This window comes from Clupea harengus, chromosome 5 (assembly GCF_900700415.2).
Source record: "Clupea harengus chromosome 5, Ch_v2.0.2, whole genome shotgun sequence".
In the NCBI taxonomy this organism is placed as follows: Eukaryota; Metazoa; Chordata; class Actinopteri; order Clupeiformes; family Clupeidae; genus Clupea; species Clupea harengus.
The window spans coordinates 27,981,785-27,997,146 of NC_045156.1; the positions used below are offsets into that span (position 1 = coordinate 27,981,785).

The following is a 15,362-nucleotide window of genomic DNA, read 5'->3' on the forward strand; positions in this document are numbered from 1 at the left end:
CGCTCCAGATCATTCCATACATTTTCAATGATATTCAAGTCTGGGGACTGGAATGGCCATTCTAGAACATTCTATCTGTGCCTCTGCATGAATTCCTTGGTAGATTTTGAACAATGCTTTGGATCGTTGTCCTGCTGAAACAACCAACCCTGGCGTAACTTCAGTTTCCTGACTGAGTCTTGAACATTGTTCCCAAGAATCTGCTGATACTGGGTGGAATTCATACGACCCTCAACTTTGACAAGTTTTCCAGTACCTGTGCTAGCCACACAGCCCCATAGCATGACGGACCCTCCACCAAATTTTACAGTAGGAAGCAAGTTCTTTTTCCGTGATGCCAAGCGCTTATGGTTGAGATCAAATAACTCTTTAGTTTCATCTGTCCACATCACTTTATTCCAAAATGATTCTGACTTGTCCAGATGAGCCTTTGCATACCTTAAGCGACCCCGCTTGTGGTGAGTACGCAGAAAAGGCTTTTCTAGCATTACCCTTCCATTGGGCTGTCTTTGTGCAAAGTGTGCTGGACTGTGGAATGATGTACAATGACACCATCATCAGCAAGATGTTCTTGGAGCTCTTTAGAGGTGATCTGTGGTTTGTCTGTGACTATTCTAACCATTCTTCATCTTTGCCTTTCATATATTTGTCTTGGCCTACCACATCTTTCCATCACAAGGACTGTTCCTGTGGCTTTCCATTTTCTTACTACATTTATGACTGTAGAGATAGACACCTCCAACCTTTTTGATAACTTTTTATATCCCTCTCCTAATTCATATTGACGAATGTTCTTAGTTTTTAGGTCATTACAGAGTTCTTTTGAGGTTCCCATGTTGCTACTCTCCAACAGGGAATGAAGAAAAATCACACCTAGCAATTGGCTCAAGTTCAATCAGCTGATCAAAATCATTTTGTTTCAGTCAGCATTAAGCGACTACAGGTATTCAAATCAACACACTTAAAAGGGTGCCCATATTTTTGCACAGCCTATTTTTCACATTCGATTTTATTTCATGCAACTCAATACTGCTACATTAAGAATTTGTGTCTGAAAAACATCCCATCTTCCAGTTTTCTCTAGAAAATGAATGACAAATTGCTATGACAGAGCAAATTAACATGCAACATCAGAGGGGTGCCCAAACTTTTGCATTAAACTGTATTCCTGCAATAAGTGCTGGGCTCTTATAATTGATTATAAATACTGATGATTTGGAAAAAGTTAATGTTTCTCCACAATTATTTTACTGTTTTTTATGTGTAATGAGGTCAGCTCAGAAAAAACTGATTTCTTATTATGAAAAACACAAGTTTATTTGATGTCCAATACCTGTTTCATCTCTGTGTAGAGGTAGATATTTTTCTCTGCTGCATAAAAAGGTTGATTTAGATATATTAGCCCATATCTGGTTCAAACTCATGTAAACCTATCCTCGGACCTTAACGCGAGATGCTTAGGTGAGAACAACAATGGCCCCATAATAGCTTTGGATCACATCACTGTTAGTAAGAAAGTAATTTAAAAATCTTTCTCACATTATTACCTCTGCCAAGGGGGTTATGTTTTCGGTATGTTTTGTTTGTTAAAAGGATTACATAAAAACTACCAGCCTTATTTCCATGAACCTTTGTGGAAGGGTGTAGCATGGGCCACGGAAGAACCCCTTCAACTTTGATCCACAAATTACACAAAAACGATGCGAGATAGTGCAGACCTCCGCCAAGGCCAAATGCCCTCTCCAAGTGCCCTTCTAGTCAAACACATTTCACATATTATCTACAAAATTCATCCATATAGCAAAACTTCCACTCACATGATATAACTGTAATATAAACGTACCCAAAATAAAGTGTGCAATTTATTAATGTATATATCATACACTCTTCAACTGTCATATACAAAACACCTCCACTCAAATTTCCACCTGTTGTTTTCGTCTAGCACAGTGACATAGAGGGCAGTCACGTCACTTTGATCTACTGCCATCAGGCTGTGGGTGGCTGTTGGACACTTATGGATGATACATTTAACAGAGACGTCTGATATCAAAAGAACTGCTTTGTGAAGGTATGATGGTATGATTTTTCAGCCTTTCAATCAAGCGTCAATTTCTCCTCATCAGAGTCAGAGGGCCATCTCCAAGTACTTCCTGGAACTCGTCATGAGAGGTGGTCTGTGCTGCCTTTTCCTGGTAGGCTGTCCATAGCACCAATACTGTGACTGCAGAACTACTCCAACGCTGTGCTGATGGGGGGAGGGATGAGCCCGGCTGCTACGATCCTCCGCTCACTGCTCAGGAAGTTGAAGGTGGCACAAGCATTGGCCTGGAAAAGAACAGCAGATGATGTCACCACCCAACAAGACTTCAAAACAAACATCACTGATACCCATTTTCCACAAACGCAAACTAAGTGCTGATTCGGGGCTGGTGCTAGTGCCAGTGGGAACCAATTTGCTTTTCCACTGGATTGAGAACCATTACAGTGCCAAGCACAACAACAACAATGATGATGGACTACATTGTCTGTTTACAATGTAACATTGGTGGCTAGCATAGCAAGCTACTAATTTGTCACATCAATGTTACAAACGTGGTGCGTAACACTAATGTTACGAGCGTAATATTGATGTGAGAAATTAATAACTGCTTATTGACCAATGATGTAAGAAATGAGTAGCTCGCTGGTCACGATAAACAACCTCTGAGGATGTGTTGTGACTTTGTACTCCACTCAGCTCGTACTTCGGACATCACCATTTAACGGGTCTGGGAAGGAGGGTTGTCTGGCAACTGTCACATTGTTAGCTAACGTTAGTTAAATAACTCCCTAGGTAGCTAAATAATAAGTACGTAAGTTATGTAGTTTAAAGCCTGAGCTATGTGTAAACAATTGTTTAATTACGACGACAACAAGGTGACACAGTGGCAACTGGCATACTATAAATGTAGTTTAAATCTGAAATCTAAAACGCTTTATGCTGCAGTGGATGGCCAACGGAAATTTTTTTACTAATTTTCTCCATCACTTAGCTTTGGTTAGCTCTCATGGATTTAGTTTACCCTCTAAACATTATCGAAGATCCCAGGATCCACTCAGTCAGACAACAAATGTATGTGGGGCAAAACGGGAGCGTTTCAGAGTTTAGTAGGTGCAATTATTCAAAATCACCATGTTACTCTTCCATACAGAAACTTGCTTTGACACAGAACTCCATAGATGGGCAAAATATGGAGGCGTTTTGTAGTTAATCTCCAGAGGTCTATTCCGCCCTCAGCCCCTGGTTCTTGTTTCTTGGTTCTGGACCAGCAAAGAGTTGCCGCTATTGGAACAACTTTTCTTGGCCGTGAACCGGTTCTTTGGATGTTGAAACGCAAAGAACTGGATCAAGATTAGGCACCAGACCGACCCAGTCCTAAAACTGCCATGGTGGAAAAGGGGTATGTGTGTGCAATTAGAGTAAGCTGAGAAACCCTCTCAGTTATTGTCAGAGACCGTTCTCAGTTATTTCAGTTTAGGGTTGAAGAGGCACATATGAGGTTGAGATAATGTTGAGGTGTGCTATTGTTGCCAGTGGCGGGTAGGTGTAAAACAACTAGCCAAAGGAATAGTATTACGAGGGAATTGACAACTCTTGTAGTCTAGTAGTAGACTTATGCAGAGAGAATCCAGTGGCTTACTTCAAAGCCAAGACTTGAAAGAAATGTAAGAAATAAAGACAAACAAGATAATAATTTTATATGCATTTTAACTGGAAGATTCTTAAAAGCTGATGTTTAAGAATGAGTATCTCACAGAAAACAGGTTTGGAAAGGCAAGGCAGACCTGTTAGCACAGCCATTCAGCACCAATATTTCAATAAGCACCCGGAGACAGCTATGCATAGACCCACAAGACTACACAGAAGCTGCAAATATATGACTGGCGTAAGCTTAACGTTTTGTTAGCATTAAGTATAAGTTCTATTTGTGTGGATACCTTGGCAGTAATTCAGGGATGACTTAAAAGTCAGTCCTAATGGAAAAATGTATCTCACCGTATCCTGCACCTCCACTGCTATGCCTTTCTTCCTTAGAAAAGCTATAGCCTCTGCATCAATCCTCTCCACTCGGCCTCCTGTACCCAGAACTAGCATTTCTGAAAACAGACATGACACAACACATGTCATCAGCACATACAAGCCAGATTGATGTTGAACATGGAAGATATGTGCAACCAAAAGAGAGTGAATGCAAGGCACAAGGCACAATTTTCGAAGTTTGTCTTACCAATACGGGGTTCAAGCATGTAGAACAATGCCAAGCTCTCAATGGTGATGTCTGTGAAACTGCCAACCTACACATGGAGAGAGACAGATGCCAACAGATCAGAATCGGCAGTTGACAAAAATGTTGAGACATGCATTTTAGAGACGTTTTGCTGAAATAAAAATAATTTACATTCCACTGGAGGATGGCTGGAGGAATTACAGCACAGGGTCCAATCACTCGGTTCCCATCAATGTTAAAACCCTGTGGGCTATAGCTGTAGATCACGGCCTCACTGTGCTGTTCCTTCTGCATAACAGTGACAGTTGTCCTCTGATACAGCTCATCATCAGCAGGGCCAAGCCTGTGGCCACGAACTAGGGAGGGACTGTGAATGCACCACAAGTGAACAGCCTGTGCTAACCAAGATCTTGTCAGTAAGTTAAATCGTTGATATAAAGATAAGATGCATGTATACATAAATACATTAACATATATCTAAATAGAGTTGTATGTTAGAAATGTGAAAAGGGTCATTAAACACTGAAATATGGTTTTAATGGGCTTTCTTAAATATGACCTCAATAAATTAGGTGTACATCATGTTAAGCTGTCATATTCATCTAGTTGTAATAACAAATTAACAAAAACTAAATCGTAACAAGACTAATTTGATTGAGCATCTTAAGAGAGCCCAACAGAGGTCACCTGGATAACCACAATGTGGATGTAAGTTCACCTCAGCTAGGAGGAACAACAAATCCTGAATCCTGTCCTTGACAGCGGATGTAATTTTGTATCACAAAGATAAAGCGCTAAATACCCACATACCTTGTTAGAACAGATGATGCCCTGGGGCTCAGTCGTTAAACCATGTATAGATCCCCGATAAAAGTACTCTAGCACACGTTCGGAGAGCCATAATAAAGTCCTTCTGTGTTGTTGTGCAACTCACCGATGCTGTGAAGGGGGCTTACATTTGATGTTGCACACGCTTTCCACCTTTACTTCCGGTCTGCTTTGCAAGCTACGACACAGAAGCTGGCTAACTCCTTATTGCCATACATTTTGGAGTTTCTAAAAACGTGTCTGCGAGCACATTGTCAAAAGCCTCTAATTATGTTGGACTTCATGTTTTATATGTCCAAAAAGTCTAGTCCATCACCTTTGATGTGTCTGTCATTTCACTGTCATTTGTACATTGCTTGCCGAGAGTGACAGGCTGAACTAACTCAACAATCTAGTCACTCACTCTGCTGCAAGCCACAAAGACGTTCCTTGTACTTCAGCATGAACATCTATCTGATTAAAACGGCAGTGAAGCCTGGTGAAGGATCCTGAAGTCGCCTCCCACAAATAAGCACTGTCACACACACACACTGTGTAGCTTTCTATTAGTACTGTCTGAAGATTTTATGATATGTTTACTCGAATACGCCTTTTAATTAGGGAAGATATCGTGCAGATAATTCATTTCGTTCATAAAACTGTTTTATATCCGAATGTAACTGAATGGAAAAATAAACTAAAAATGCATTTATCCAGTTTTCTAGAGTTGATTATTTGGTCTGGATTCCAGAGAGGCGTGCCCATGTTGGTTGCTCTACGTGCGCGCCCCCTACAGTGTTTACTGCACAAGGGAGTCTTAAGTTGGATCAGTGGTCATCACTAATGAAAAGGTTGCAGAATATGTATCTGTCTCTTACCTGCTAGTCATAGTTAATTGAGGTCTTAAAGGAAGACCTGAGACTATAACAAAATTCTCTAGGATTTGTACTGACGAGATCAATTCGCTATGTACAAGTCTCTTTATGCCTTTCAATCCTCGGAGCCCAACTCTCTCCACTTCGCGGCCGGGGAAAGCTTTTTGATCTTGGAACGCAGTAACAAACACTGGTGGCTCGGATCCCGCTGCAGCTCCGGAGAGACAGGTTACATACCTTCGTCTTACATCGAGAAAGTCCAGGTTAGCCCTTTTTTATATAGTCTATACTGGAATCGGAAGGCCGTTGGGTAACGTAGGACGATTGCAAGGAATAGATCCCATGGTTTTGAGGAACGTTGTGCTTGCCTGCCTGAAAAGTGCTTGTTACGCCTAATCTGCTGCCTTGTTTTCGAAATGTCATACTGACTGTGCTGGGCGGGTGGGCTTGTGCCAGAGAGGTAAATGACTGTCAAACATGTGGTGCAGAGGATGCCTTCTCTGATGCAATAGTCGTGGTGTTCCCTTTGAAAGACTAATACGGGCTGTATTACAGCTTATATTATGAACACGAAGAATGTCCAGTTCATGACTTAGCTTGGTGAATGGCTATCAGATTGGCTAGGATTTTGTGAAAACACACTGATACTGCAGTGTGTAGGGCAAATTGATGCGAAGGAGACTGGGCTTGGCTGGTCGATTTGCCAGCTGGAGGGGGGTGGGGGTTGATGCCAAATCAGCCAAAACGCATTAATTTCTTTCCGCGCATCTGCCCCCCGAGTCATGAGCACAAAATATGTGACCCAGGAGTACAGAACAAATTTGTTCTTGTGAAGACAAAAGGATTGTCACATTTATTTAAAATTCCCTATACAAGCATTAAATTAAGTTAGCCAGCTGCCCTCTAACAGTTCAACCCAGTCATTCATCAATTACATCCGCCTCCTTGACCTATTGAGGTTGAAAAACTCTAAATTCAACTGAGTATATTATCATTTATTGAATCATCTCTTAACATTTTGTTCAGTAACATTTGCCATTAATCTGTGCCTTTATTACACAAGAACAAAATCCTGACTGTAGAATAGATTTGCGTGTGGAAAACTGATGAGGCAGTACAGTGGGAATGCTTATTAAGCAGTTATTGTTTTTGCTTAACTGCAGCCTGCAGTGATCAACTATGCCTTGTCCTCTCCTGGTGTCATTGTTAGCAGGACACAAGAGGTCTTTGGCATGTGAGTCATGCTCTTAGATCCCTGAGCTCCAACCTCCTGGTTGACAGTGCTCCTTTGCTCTGCATGCGAAGGCAGTAAAACAACTTCATTCCAGCTCTTTTTATAACCTGATACTGTAAAATCATGTTTTAGTTGTCTGCTGCGTCTTCTAACGTAACTTTACAGTCAACTTGTCTGTTAACCATTAGTGGGTGTAGGTACCAATGTCTTGTACCTCTGTAGCTTTCCAGACATCTCTAGATGTATCTGTCACCTACATTTTCTCTGCACTGTATTAGCCTGCATGTTTAAGGACAGGCCTGGTGGTGTCCTGTTGGCCCTCCTGGTCTCCCTCCCGGTCTCCCTCCTGGTCTCTTCAGCTGCAGGTTTTTGGAGGTTGGCTTCATGCTTTTGTATTCGTAGTGCAGCCTGTTCGTGTTGGCATGTGTCGGATGCCTGACAGTCCCTGCTGTTAGATAACTGCCCCAGATTCTTCCGCCTGAGGTCCCATGTCCTCTCAGGCGGAATTTGCTGTTCCTTTTTTTTTGCTGTTCGTTAGTTGTTGGTGTCCCATATGGTGTTGCATTTGGATGTAAATTCAAGTCTTCCTTCATCATACTCTCCCTCCTCTTCTTCTCTCCTCCGTCACCTTCTATCTGTCTCTCTCTCTCTCCCCAGGCTCCAGAGCAGGATGAGGTCTTGCAGTCCATTGACAGAGCAATAGAAGGCATCCACAATGTAGCCATGAAGAACGGAGGCAAATACAACCTGGAGCAGAGAGATGTGCTCCAGTGGGTTCAAACAGAAATACATATTTACATGCCATTACACAATTCCACTTTGACATAAAACATACTTACATGTGCTGTGCATGTGGCTCTAGCGAACTAGCAAGGGTTGCTGTTTGTACCCTCAAGAGGTTTACCAGCAATGAAGCTAGTTGCCACGGCTTTGAGGTTCTTCATGAGCCTTCCTAAATCTCATATGCAACGACTCAGCCCAGGGAAACGCAACACAATTTACATGTGACTACTGTGACAGTGGATGATGTTTAGCAGGGTGAGAGTTAAGGAGGTGCAGTTTGTGGTTCAGTCCAGTGAGGGTTAGTGACACAACATACACATCTCATACTGTCACATTAGACATGGACATTACAAGGTTGTGTTGGCTCCCTTGCTGAAGTGGTATGCATTTGTCATATAACAGGAGCTTTCATCGCTTTTCCTGTCTCCATCCAATTCCTCATTTGTTCCCCCCGTCATCACGACACTAATGTTAGGGAAAACATGACTTTGTTTGCTTCTGCCTTCTCTTCTTATGACATCAGGAAGTTGATACACCACAGAAAGGAAATCCTCTCCCGTCGAAGCCCCACTCCCTCCAGCCACAGGCCAGCTCTCCCCTCCTCTGCAAGTGACCTGTCCCTCAGCCACACACCCCCTCTGTCCAATGGGCTTAACCGACCTTATGGACGCCAGGCCAGCGAGCCAATAGCAGAGCCCCCTGACAGGATGCCAGGCGATCCGGGATTCTATCAGGTTCCCCAAGAGGCACCCATATGCCTTCTCTTTCATCATGTTCTCTGTGTGTCATGATCATGTGGAAAAGTGCTCCCATTCAACCCATCTGATATTTCCATACTGAGCTTTTTACATGGATCACTTATTGGATATATCTTTTCATCTCCATATGTTCCTGTCTTTGAGTCTCTTTCATCCCAGCTCCCTTTTTTTTCTTGTCCGATAGGTGCCTCCTCAGCCTCGTCGAGCAGCACCAACAACCCCTCCCCCACCCGAGAAGCGAAGAGAGACTCGATGCACAGGTTAGCATATGCTGCATTCACTCTCCCCCTGTTCCCACTGGTTGATCTTTTAGATAGGATACAGTCTCTTACTTGTCCATTTTATTCTCTCTCTGTTTCCCTTTTTCTTCTTTTTGTTTCCTTCTGTCTAGCAGCAGAGCCAGACACCATCTCCAGAGTGTCTTCCACAGGTCAAGGTCCCACTAAGGCCTCTCCCAGGGGAGTTTCCCCGTCAAGTAGCTCGCTCTCACTAGACTCTAGTTCCACGCACTCCGTTGTGTCATCGGATATAAGTCTGCCTAGTGTGGCCAGTACGCCACCTCCAGTGCCCACCCGTGCCAAGGCCCCAGCACCTCCAGTGGAGCAGCCTCCGCCAAGCCCGTCCCCACAACCTGCTCCATCTAAGAAAGGACCTGCTCCACAGCCTCAGCCAGCCCCCTCTCCAGTATCAACCAATCAAGAGCCTGCAGAGGCGGAGTGGCCCTCAGCCCCGCCCCCCGTATCTTTAAGTCCCCCAGAAAGTCCCACTAAGTCAGATCCTGTCCCCATGACGACAGGAGTGGAACTCCTTGAGCTTGTCCGTAAAAACACAGGTCTTAGTTACGAGCTGTCTCGTGTGGCCGTGGGAGTGGTTGTAGGCCACCTGCAAACCACCATACCCCAGGCAGCCCCGGCTCTGGAACAAATCCTTCTCTCATTGTTTGAGAGCAAGGTCAGTTCACCCCCAAAAATGGCTGTTCTGTAGTAAATGAATCCCACTTATGAAAATGATTCACACTCTCTCTCCCCCGTCTTCCAGGTTCTGAGCACAGCATTGCCACAGGGGCAAGTGTGCCACGATGAACAGCGCCTGGAGGTGATCCTTGGAGACCTGGCTCGCCATCGTGATGACTCACAGCAGCGCAGCTGGGCTCTACATGAGGACCATGCTGTCATAGCTGCATACCTGGAGGAGCTCCTGCAGATCTTAGTGAGGATTATATAGAGCTTACCATTTCTTCTTCAAATCTCTTTAGTATGCACACTTACCATTTCAGAAGGCAAATTAAAACATTGAATGATTATGTTGCGGGCCTTTTTTCCTTTGGACTTGGACGAAGTTACTGTGCCAAAACAGGCCTGGAGGCCATCAGTACTGCATAGCCCTGGAGCCCCCTTTGCCCTAGATTTTATGTTTTGCCATATCTATGGGCAGCTTCTGAGTGGCCGAGTCTTAGCCTCAAATGGCCTGCTAAAAAATGCCACAGACTGTCATACATTTTGTTATGCTGGGAAAGCCTCAGGGTTCTGTCACACGCCCTTACTGTCATTTGTAGGGCCATTTCTAGTTGGTTGTCCCGTATATGATATAACAGGCTTCTTTCAGTCAAAATGGAGTAACAGCGAGACATCCCATTAAGTCAAAGTCAAGCTTGCATGACTGTGAGTGACCTACAGTGGATAGGTCATCCTGTAACAATGACTTTGTCTTGCGTACAGACAGTGCTAGCTCTCATCCTTTATAGACAAGGAATTGTTGCTTGATCTAATAAAAGATGTTAAACTCAAATTATGAGCAAAACCAGTCAATCCCAGGCATGTTCAGCCCCTGATGCTTTGGGTTATTTCCTGTTTCATGACAGACGGATGCAGACCCAGAGGTGTGTAAGAGGATGTGCAAGGTCAATCATTCAGAGCCTGTGATGTCTCTAGTCTCTTATTACCAGATGGTGAGTACGTATATACTTACCTCTACTCTTTTCACTCACTAATGATGCATTGCTGTACTTGAGCACTTCATGGCCTATCTAAAGATTGGATGGTGCATGGCAGGATAACAGTCTGTCAGTTAGAATCATTGCCATGTCGACCATATCCGAAGATTCCAATTTGCAGATTAATTGTACATGACTCATACAACTGGTCTGGACCACTTAAGTTCGTTTGCACCTCAAGGAAAAGTCTTCTTATGAGGAAATATTCCAATGCCACTAACTCAGGCCCAGTAATGTTGTTCCCAGTTTTTCCATTGTTGTGGATATTTTTATTTTTAACAACAAAAACGACCTATAGCCCATTCCTGATGCTGCTGTGTTGAATTGCTATGTGTACAGGAGCACCGTGTGTCTCTGCGGCTCCTGCTGCTGAAGGTGTTCGGGGCCATGTGTGGCCTGGAGGCCCCTCTCATCTCCACCCTGCTCAACTCCATCCTGCCCATGGAGCTCGCCCGCGACCTGCAGACTGACACCCAAGGTGAGAACCCAGTGGCAGAAGTCTGCACATATCATAGCATAGTTTTCAGTTTACTCTCAGGGGTTATGAGGACGGTAAACTGTGTGTATTGGGTCATTCTGCATGAAATTATAGATTCATATTATAGATCAGATTATAACAAATACAATAATCTAACACTATACGACATGGAAAAGTGAGGAAAAGCAAGAGGTGCTGTATATCTGAAGAGGTGCTGTATATCTGAAAACTTCAGTGTCCGATTTGCTTGTTTGTCATACCATAATCAGCCCGTAATTGTTGTCTCCCTTCTGTTATTCCCAGAGCATCAGAAGATGTGTTACACGGCCCTGGTCCTCTCCATGGTCTTCTGCATGGGGGAGCAAGTACCTTATCACCATTATGGTATGACGCCTTTGCAAACAGGTTCTAATGTGAAGTCAAAACTAAACTGTAGCTCATGTACATATAGAAAGGCTTTTGTTCTTGTGTTGAAATGCTCTTCCGATCTGCCAATTCTTTGCTCTCTGAGTTTTTCCTTACTGAATTGAATGCAGCTGATATTAATTAAGGAGTTAAAAGAATAGTTACACAGTTGAGCTAGTATCGGTCAGCCACTGGGACCCACTGTGTCCATCTTGTTTCCTCCAGAGCATTTGAACAGTGACTTTATGCAGTTCCTCCTGGATGTTATAGAGGACGGCCTTCCCTCAGACCCCACTGAACAGCTGCCAGACCTCTTCATCAACCTGGTGCTGGCCTTCAACCTCCATCTCACTGGTGAGAAAGACAAAAAAAGATACGTGTGGCATTTTCATTTTTCTTCCAGCGTGAGGCAGATAAATCCACGTACTAATGTAACCCGCGTTGTGTAGACAAGCCGAGTCCTGCTCCCGACTCAAATTGGCAACCTTGGACATAGGAGGTGGGTGTTTCTAGCACGGAGACTAAAGCCCATGGGTGCTAGTGTCTGTTGCTAGCACAGCTCTTAAGGTCTCATGGGAGGGTTTTCCACTCTGCACAGCACTACCCGCTGGCTACAGTTACACGAGCAATAGGAATTGTTAGGGAGTAATTGGTGGCAAGGTTTTAATTTGAAGGGATCCTCATAGTATGTTGTAGTGGAAAATCTGGACTGCAATCCCAGTTGTGTTCATATGAATATAATGAATAGTGCATCTACAGCATGTTTGATTTCAGTGCTGCAGTTTAGCATCTACAGACCTATACTATTTCCCTTTTGCAGTGCCAGCCAGTAACATGGTCATGAAGACTCTAATCGAAAAACCCAATGTGAAGATACTGACAGAGAAAATACTACTGCTGCTAAACCGAGGGGGTGAGTTATGGGAATCATGCCATCTGCTTACCTTTCAACACCACTTTACCACTTCTTTTTTGTATATATTGAAAATGAAAGGTATTTTTCCTTATTTGCAGTCCACTTTGAAATTGCTACCCAGATTTTACAGAGTTGTGGTTTGATGTTACAGACTGTACGCTTGGACTTAGGTCTTTGAGATAATACATTTTTCACACTTGTGAAACACAATGGTGACATTGTGCCATGAAAGAGACTTATCCCAAAGGTGGAGCAGAATGGACTGTACAAAGTGGCTGCACACTGTGGCTCAAAATGAAACGAAATCACAAAAGCGGCGGTTGCACTTTTGTGCATTTGCTAAATGAACGGCATGGTGGTGAATATGCTTTGTTGGTCCTTTTTTGATGAGCTACCTCAGATAAATGAACCCTTCTGTGTGTCCTGTGCCTTCCCCGCGCAGATGACCCTGTGTGTGTGTTCAAGCACGAACCCCCTGCTCCCCACTCAGTGCTCAAATTCCTTCAGGATGTGTTCGCCAGCCGGGAGTCTGCCCAGATCTTCTACCGCACCGACATGATGGTGATGATCGACATCTGTGTCCGTCAGCTCTCAGACCTTTCAGACGGAGACAAGGTGAGATCACACTCCAAATCACAGACAGTTTAATAAATGCTGGTGCACAACTTCAGGCATTCATACAGACACTGCCACAGAAGCAATGTCAGAACAGCTTATGATTGCCGTGCTGCTTTGCTATGAAGTGTATGTAAGTAGCCATCATGAAGTAGCCATCTTTATGATTTTGCTGGTATGCGTTGTGCATCTATCAGTGTTCTTAATCATCCTTCTGTCTTTTCCACTTGTTCTCTGATGTGCAGCTGAGGATGGAGTACCTCTCTCTCATGCATGCCATCATGCGGTCCACCGACTACCTGGAGCACCAGCACCGCCTGGACGACCTGCAGTCAGCGCTGCAGAGGATCCTGGGGGAGGAGGAGGACGAGGTGGGGGGCACCGTCCGGCAGATGGACAAGCTCATCGTGCAGCAGATCTACAAAGAGTTCCCCCAGATCTCTGCGAGCAAGTGCTGAGGCCAGGGGAGACTGGCGGCGCCAGCCTCAGATGGAAGGCAGAGCAAACTGCAGTCTGTTCCCCCTCGGGGAGAGTCGTGACGAGAACCTCCCAAAACAGTATTCCCATTAGAACCATATCAACTGAGAGACTTGCCAAACCGAAACGTATCAAACAAGCTTATCCTATGATCCTGTTCATTAGATTGATGCAATGATCTCGCTAAATCTCACTTTTAGGTCAAAATGTGTCTGATAAAAAAAAGAACAAGTTTGCTCATCGTATCTACTGATATTGTGGGATTGAATGCTTTGAATTGTTGACCGTCAGATTAAGAGAGACATGCAAGGTTTAAAACTCATTTGTTTAAGTGGATGTGCCAGGTGTGGATGTTCCTCTAAATGCCGGAACCAGACTGCAGTCTCTCTCCTTCCTCTGGGGGTCACGCCCCGCTGTGCTTCCTCTGTCTGCAGCAGCGGTTAAGCTTTCATTACATCTCAGCTTTCACTGCAGGTGTTAATCGTAGCCAGTCCAACATGCCTCTACAAAAACACTGACTTGGCAATGAGGCGCATTGCTAAACGTGAGCTCAAAGATAATAGTTGTGGTGAAATGGCTTCCATAGCAACCTGTGTTTTAATATCTAGAGCTGTGACTTGCTGCCACTTGCTCAGCCTTAGAAACACACAGCAGACAGATATATCTATTCGCTCTAGCACGTGCTCTGTGCATATCTCCCTCTCTCACCCACCCCAACACACACACACACACACACACACTTACTCTGATTCCTGAAATTCACCAGGCTCTACTTGCTTTACTAACTGTGTCTGTTCCTCTACCCTAAAGCACTTACGCTCCTGCAATACCAGCCAGCTGATGTAAAGGGAATGTCCTGTGTCAAGAATACGATAATGTGACAGGATAACTCCTCTCCGTTTCTACCTCTCTCTTGTCCTCAACTGACACCTATAATGCTCTTTCTGTTGCAGCTTTCTCCTCTCTATTACTACGTATACTGGAACTGTATTGTGATTTAAAAAAAAGCATACTGTAATCTACCTTCACTTGGGCATAACCCAGTTACCTGACCCTTCACCCCCAATCTTGTCTTAAAGCGTTGTGTTACTGAGGGCACCTTTAGTTTGTACAGTATTATGACTGGGAGGCCAGAGGTACAGACATACACACCCACTTTCACAAAGCAAACAGCACCACTTTCACACCCTTGAAAGGACAGTATTGAAAAAAAGGTATTTGTAAGCGTTTCTGTGTGAGAGACCTTTCAGTCACCAAGATGTCTTTGTGTGAGCGTGTATGTATGCTGCCTAGTTTCTTGAATGTTGGCACTTTTATGTTGACAATGATGGTTATCGTGTCTTGTTATTTTATGGTATGTTTGTCCAGGGGTGTGTTGCAGTTTGATTAATGATAATGGTTAAAGTATATTTTCCCTGGTTTGAAATGTGTTGGAAAAGCGTGAAAGGGGGGATGGTAACAAATTGTATTTTCTTAAAGTTTACAAATTATTAAAATGCCAGTCATCTCAACAAGCACTATTAAATGTGTCTGTGTTTTCTCTTATATTATGAAATGCTGACTGTTTCTGCACATACACAAGCCTGACTGAAGCATAAACAACGTGCTGCAGGGAATAAATGCCTTACTTACAGCGAGCTTCTCTTAGGAGAGCAGCAGCATGGCAACATGAACACAAAATACGTCCAGCAGTGTAGTGCCCCACAGGGGAAGAGAACCTGGGTCTCTAGCGTGTTTTTACAGAAAAGAA

The 15,362-nt window shown here is 43.9% G+C and overlaps 2 protein-coding genes across 3 annotated transcripts; one reads left to right on the forward strand and one right to left on the reverse strand.

The window, feature by feature from the left end:
- Positions 1-1,849: 1,849 nt before the first annotated feature.
- ndufaf3 (NADH:ubiquinone oxidoreductase complex assembly factor) lies at positions 1,850-5,565 on the reverse strand. The gene is made up of 5 exons (XM_012832896.3): positions 5,082-5,565; positions 4,443-4,638; positions 4,272-4,338; positions 4,040-4,140; positions 1,850-2,328 (listed from the first exon to the last, which is right to left on the reverse strand). Exons 2-5 carry the CDS (start codon positions 4,563-4,565, stop codon positions 2,233-2,235), a joined length of 387 nt encoding a protein of 128 aa, XP_012688350.2. The 5' UTR covers positions 4,566-4,638; positions 5,082-5,565; the 3' UTR covers positions 1,850-2,232.
- Positions 5,566-5,888: 323 nt separating this feature from the next.
- On the forward strand, positions 5,889-15,132 carry LOC105904877 (NCK-interacting protein with SH3 domain). Of its 2 annotated transcripts, none has more exons than XM_012832831.3 (13): positions 5,889-6,216; positions 7,845-7,957; positions 8,494-8,704; positions 8,913-8,988; positions 9,120-9,679; positions 9,767-9,937; positions 10,590-10,676; positions 11,061-11,199; positions 11,503-11,583; positions 11,830-11,958; positions 12,425-12,517; positions 12,963-13,135; positions 13,381-15,132. In XM_012832831.3, exons 1-13 carry the CDS (start codon positions 6,046-6,048, stop codon positions 13,591-13,593), a joined length of 2,217 nt encoding a protein of 738 aa, XP_012688285.2. In that variant the 5' UTR covers positions 5,889-6,045; the 3' UTR covers positions 13,594-15,132. The 2 variants fall into 2 exon arrangements, with proteins under 2 accessions (XP_012688285.2, XP_031424272.1); XM_031568412.2 differs by having other exon boundaries at positions 9,123-9,679.
- The last annotated feature ends 230 nt before the right edge of the window (positions 15,133-15,362 follow it).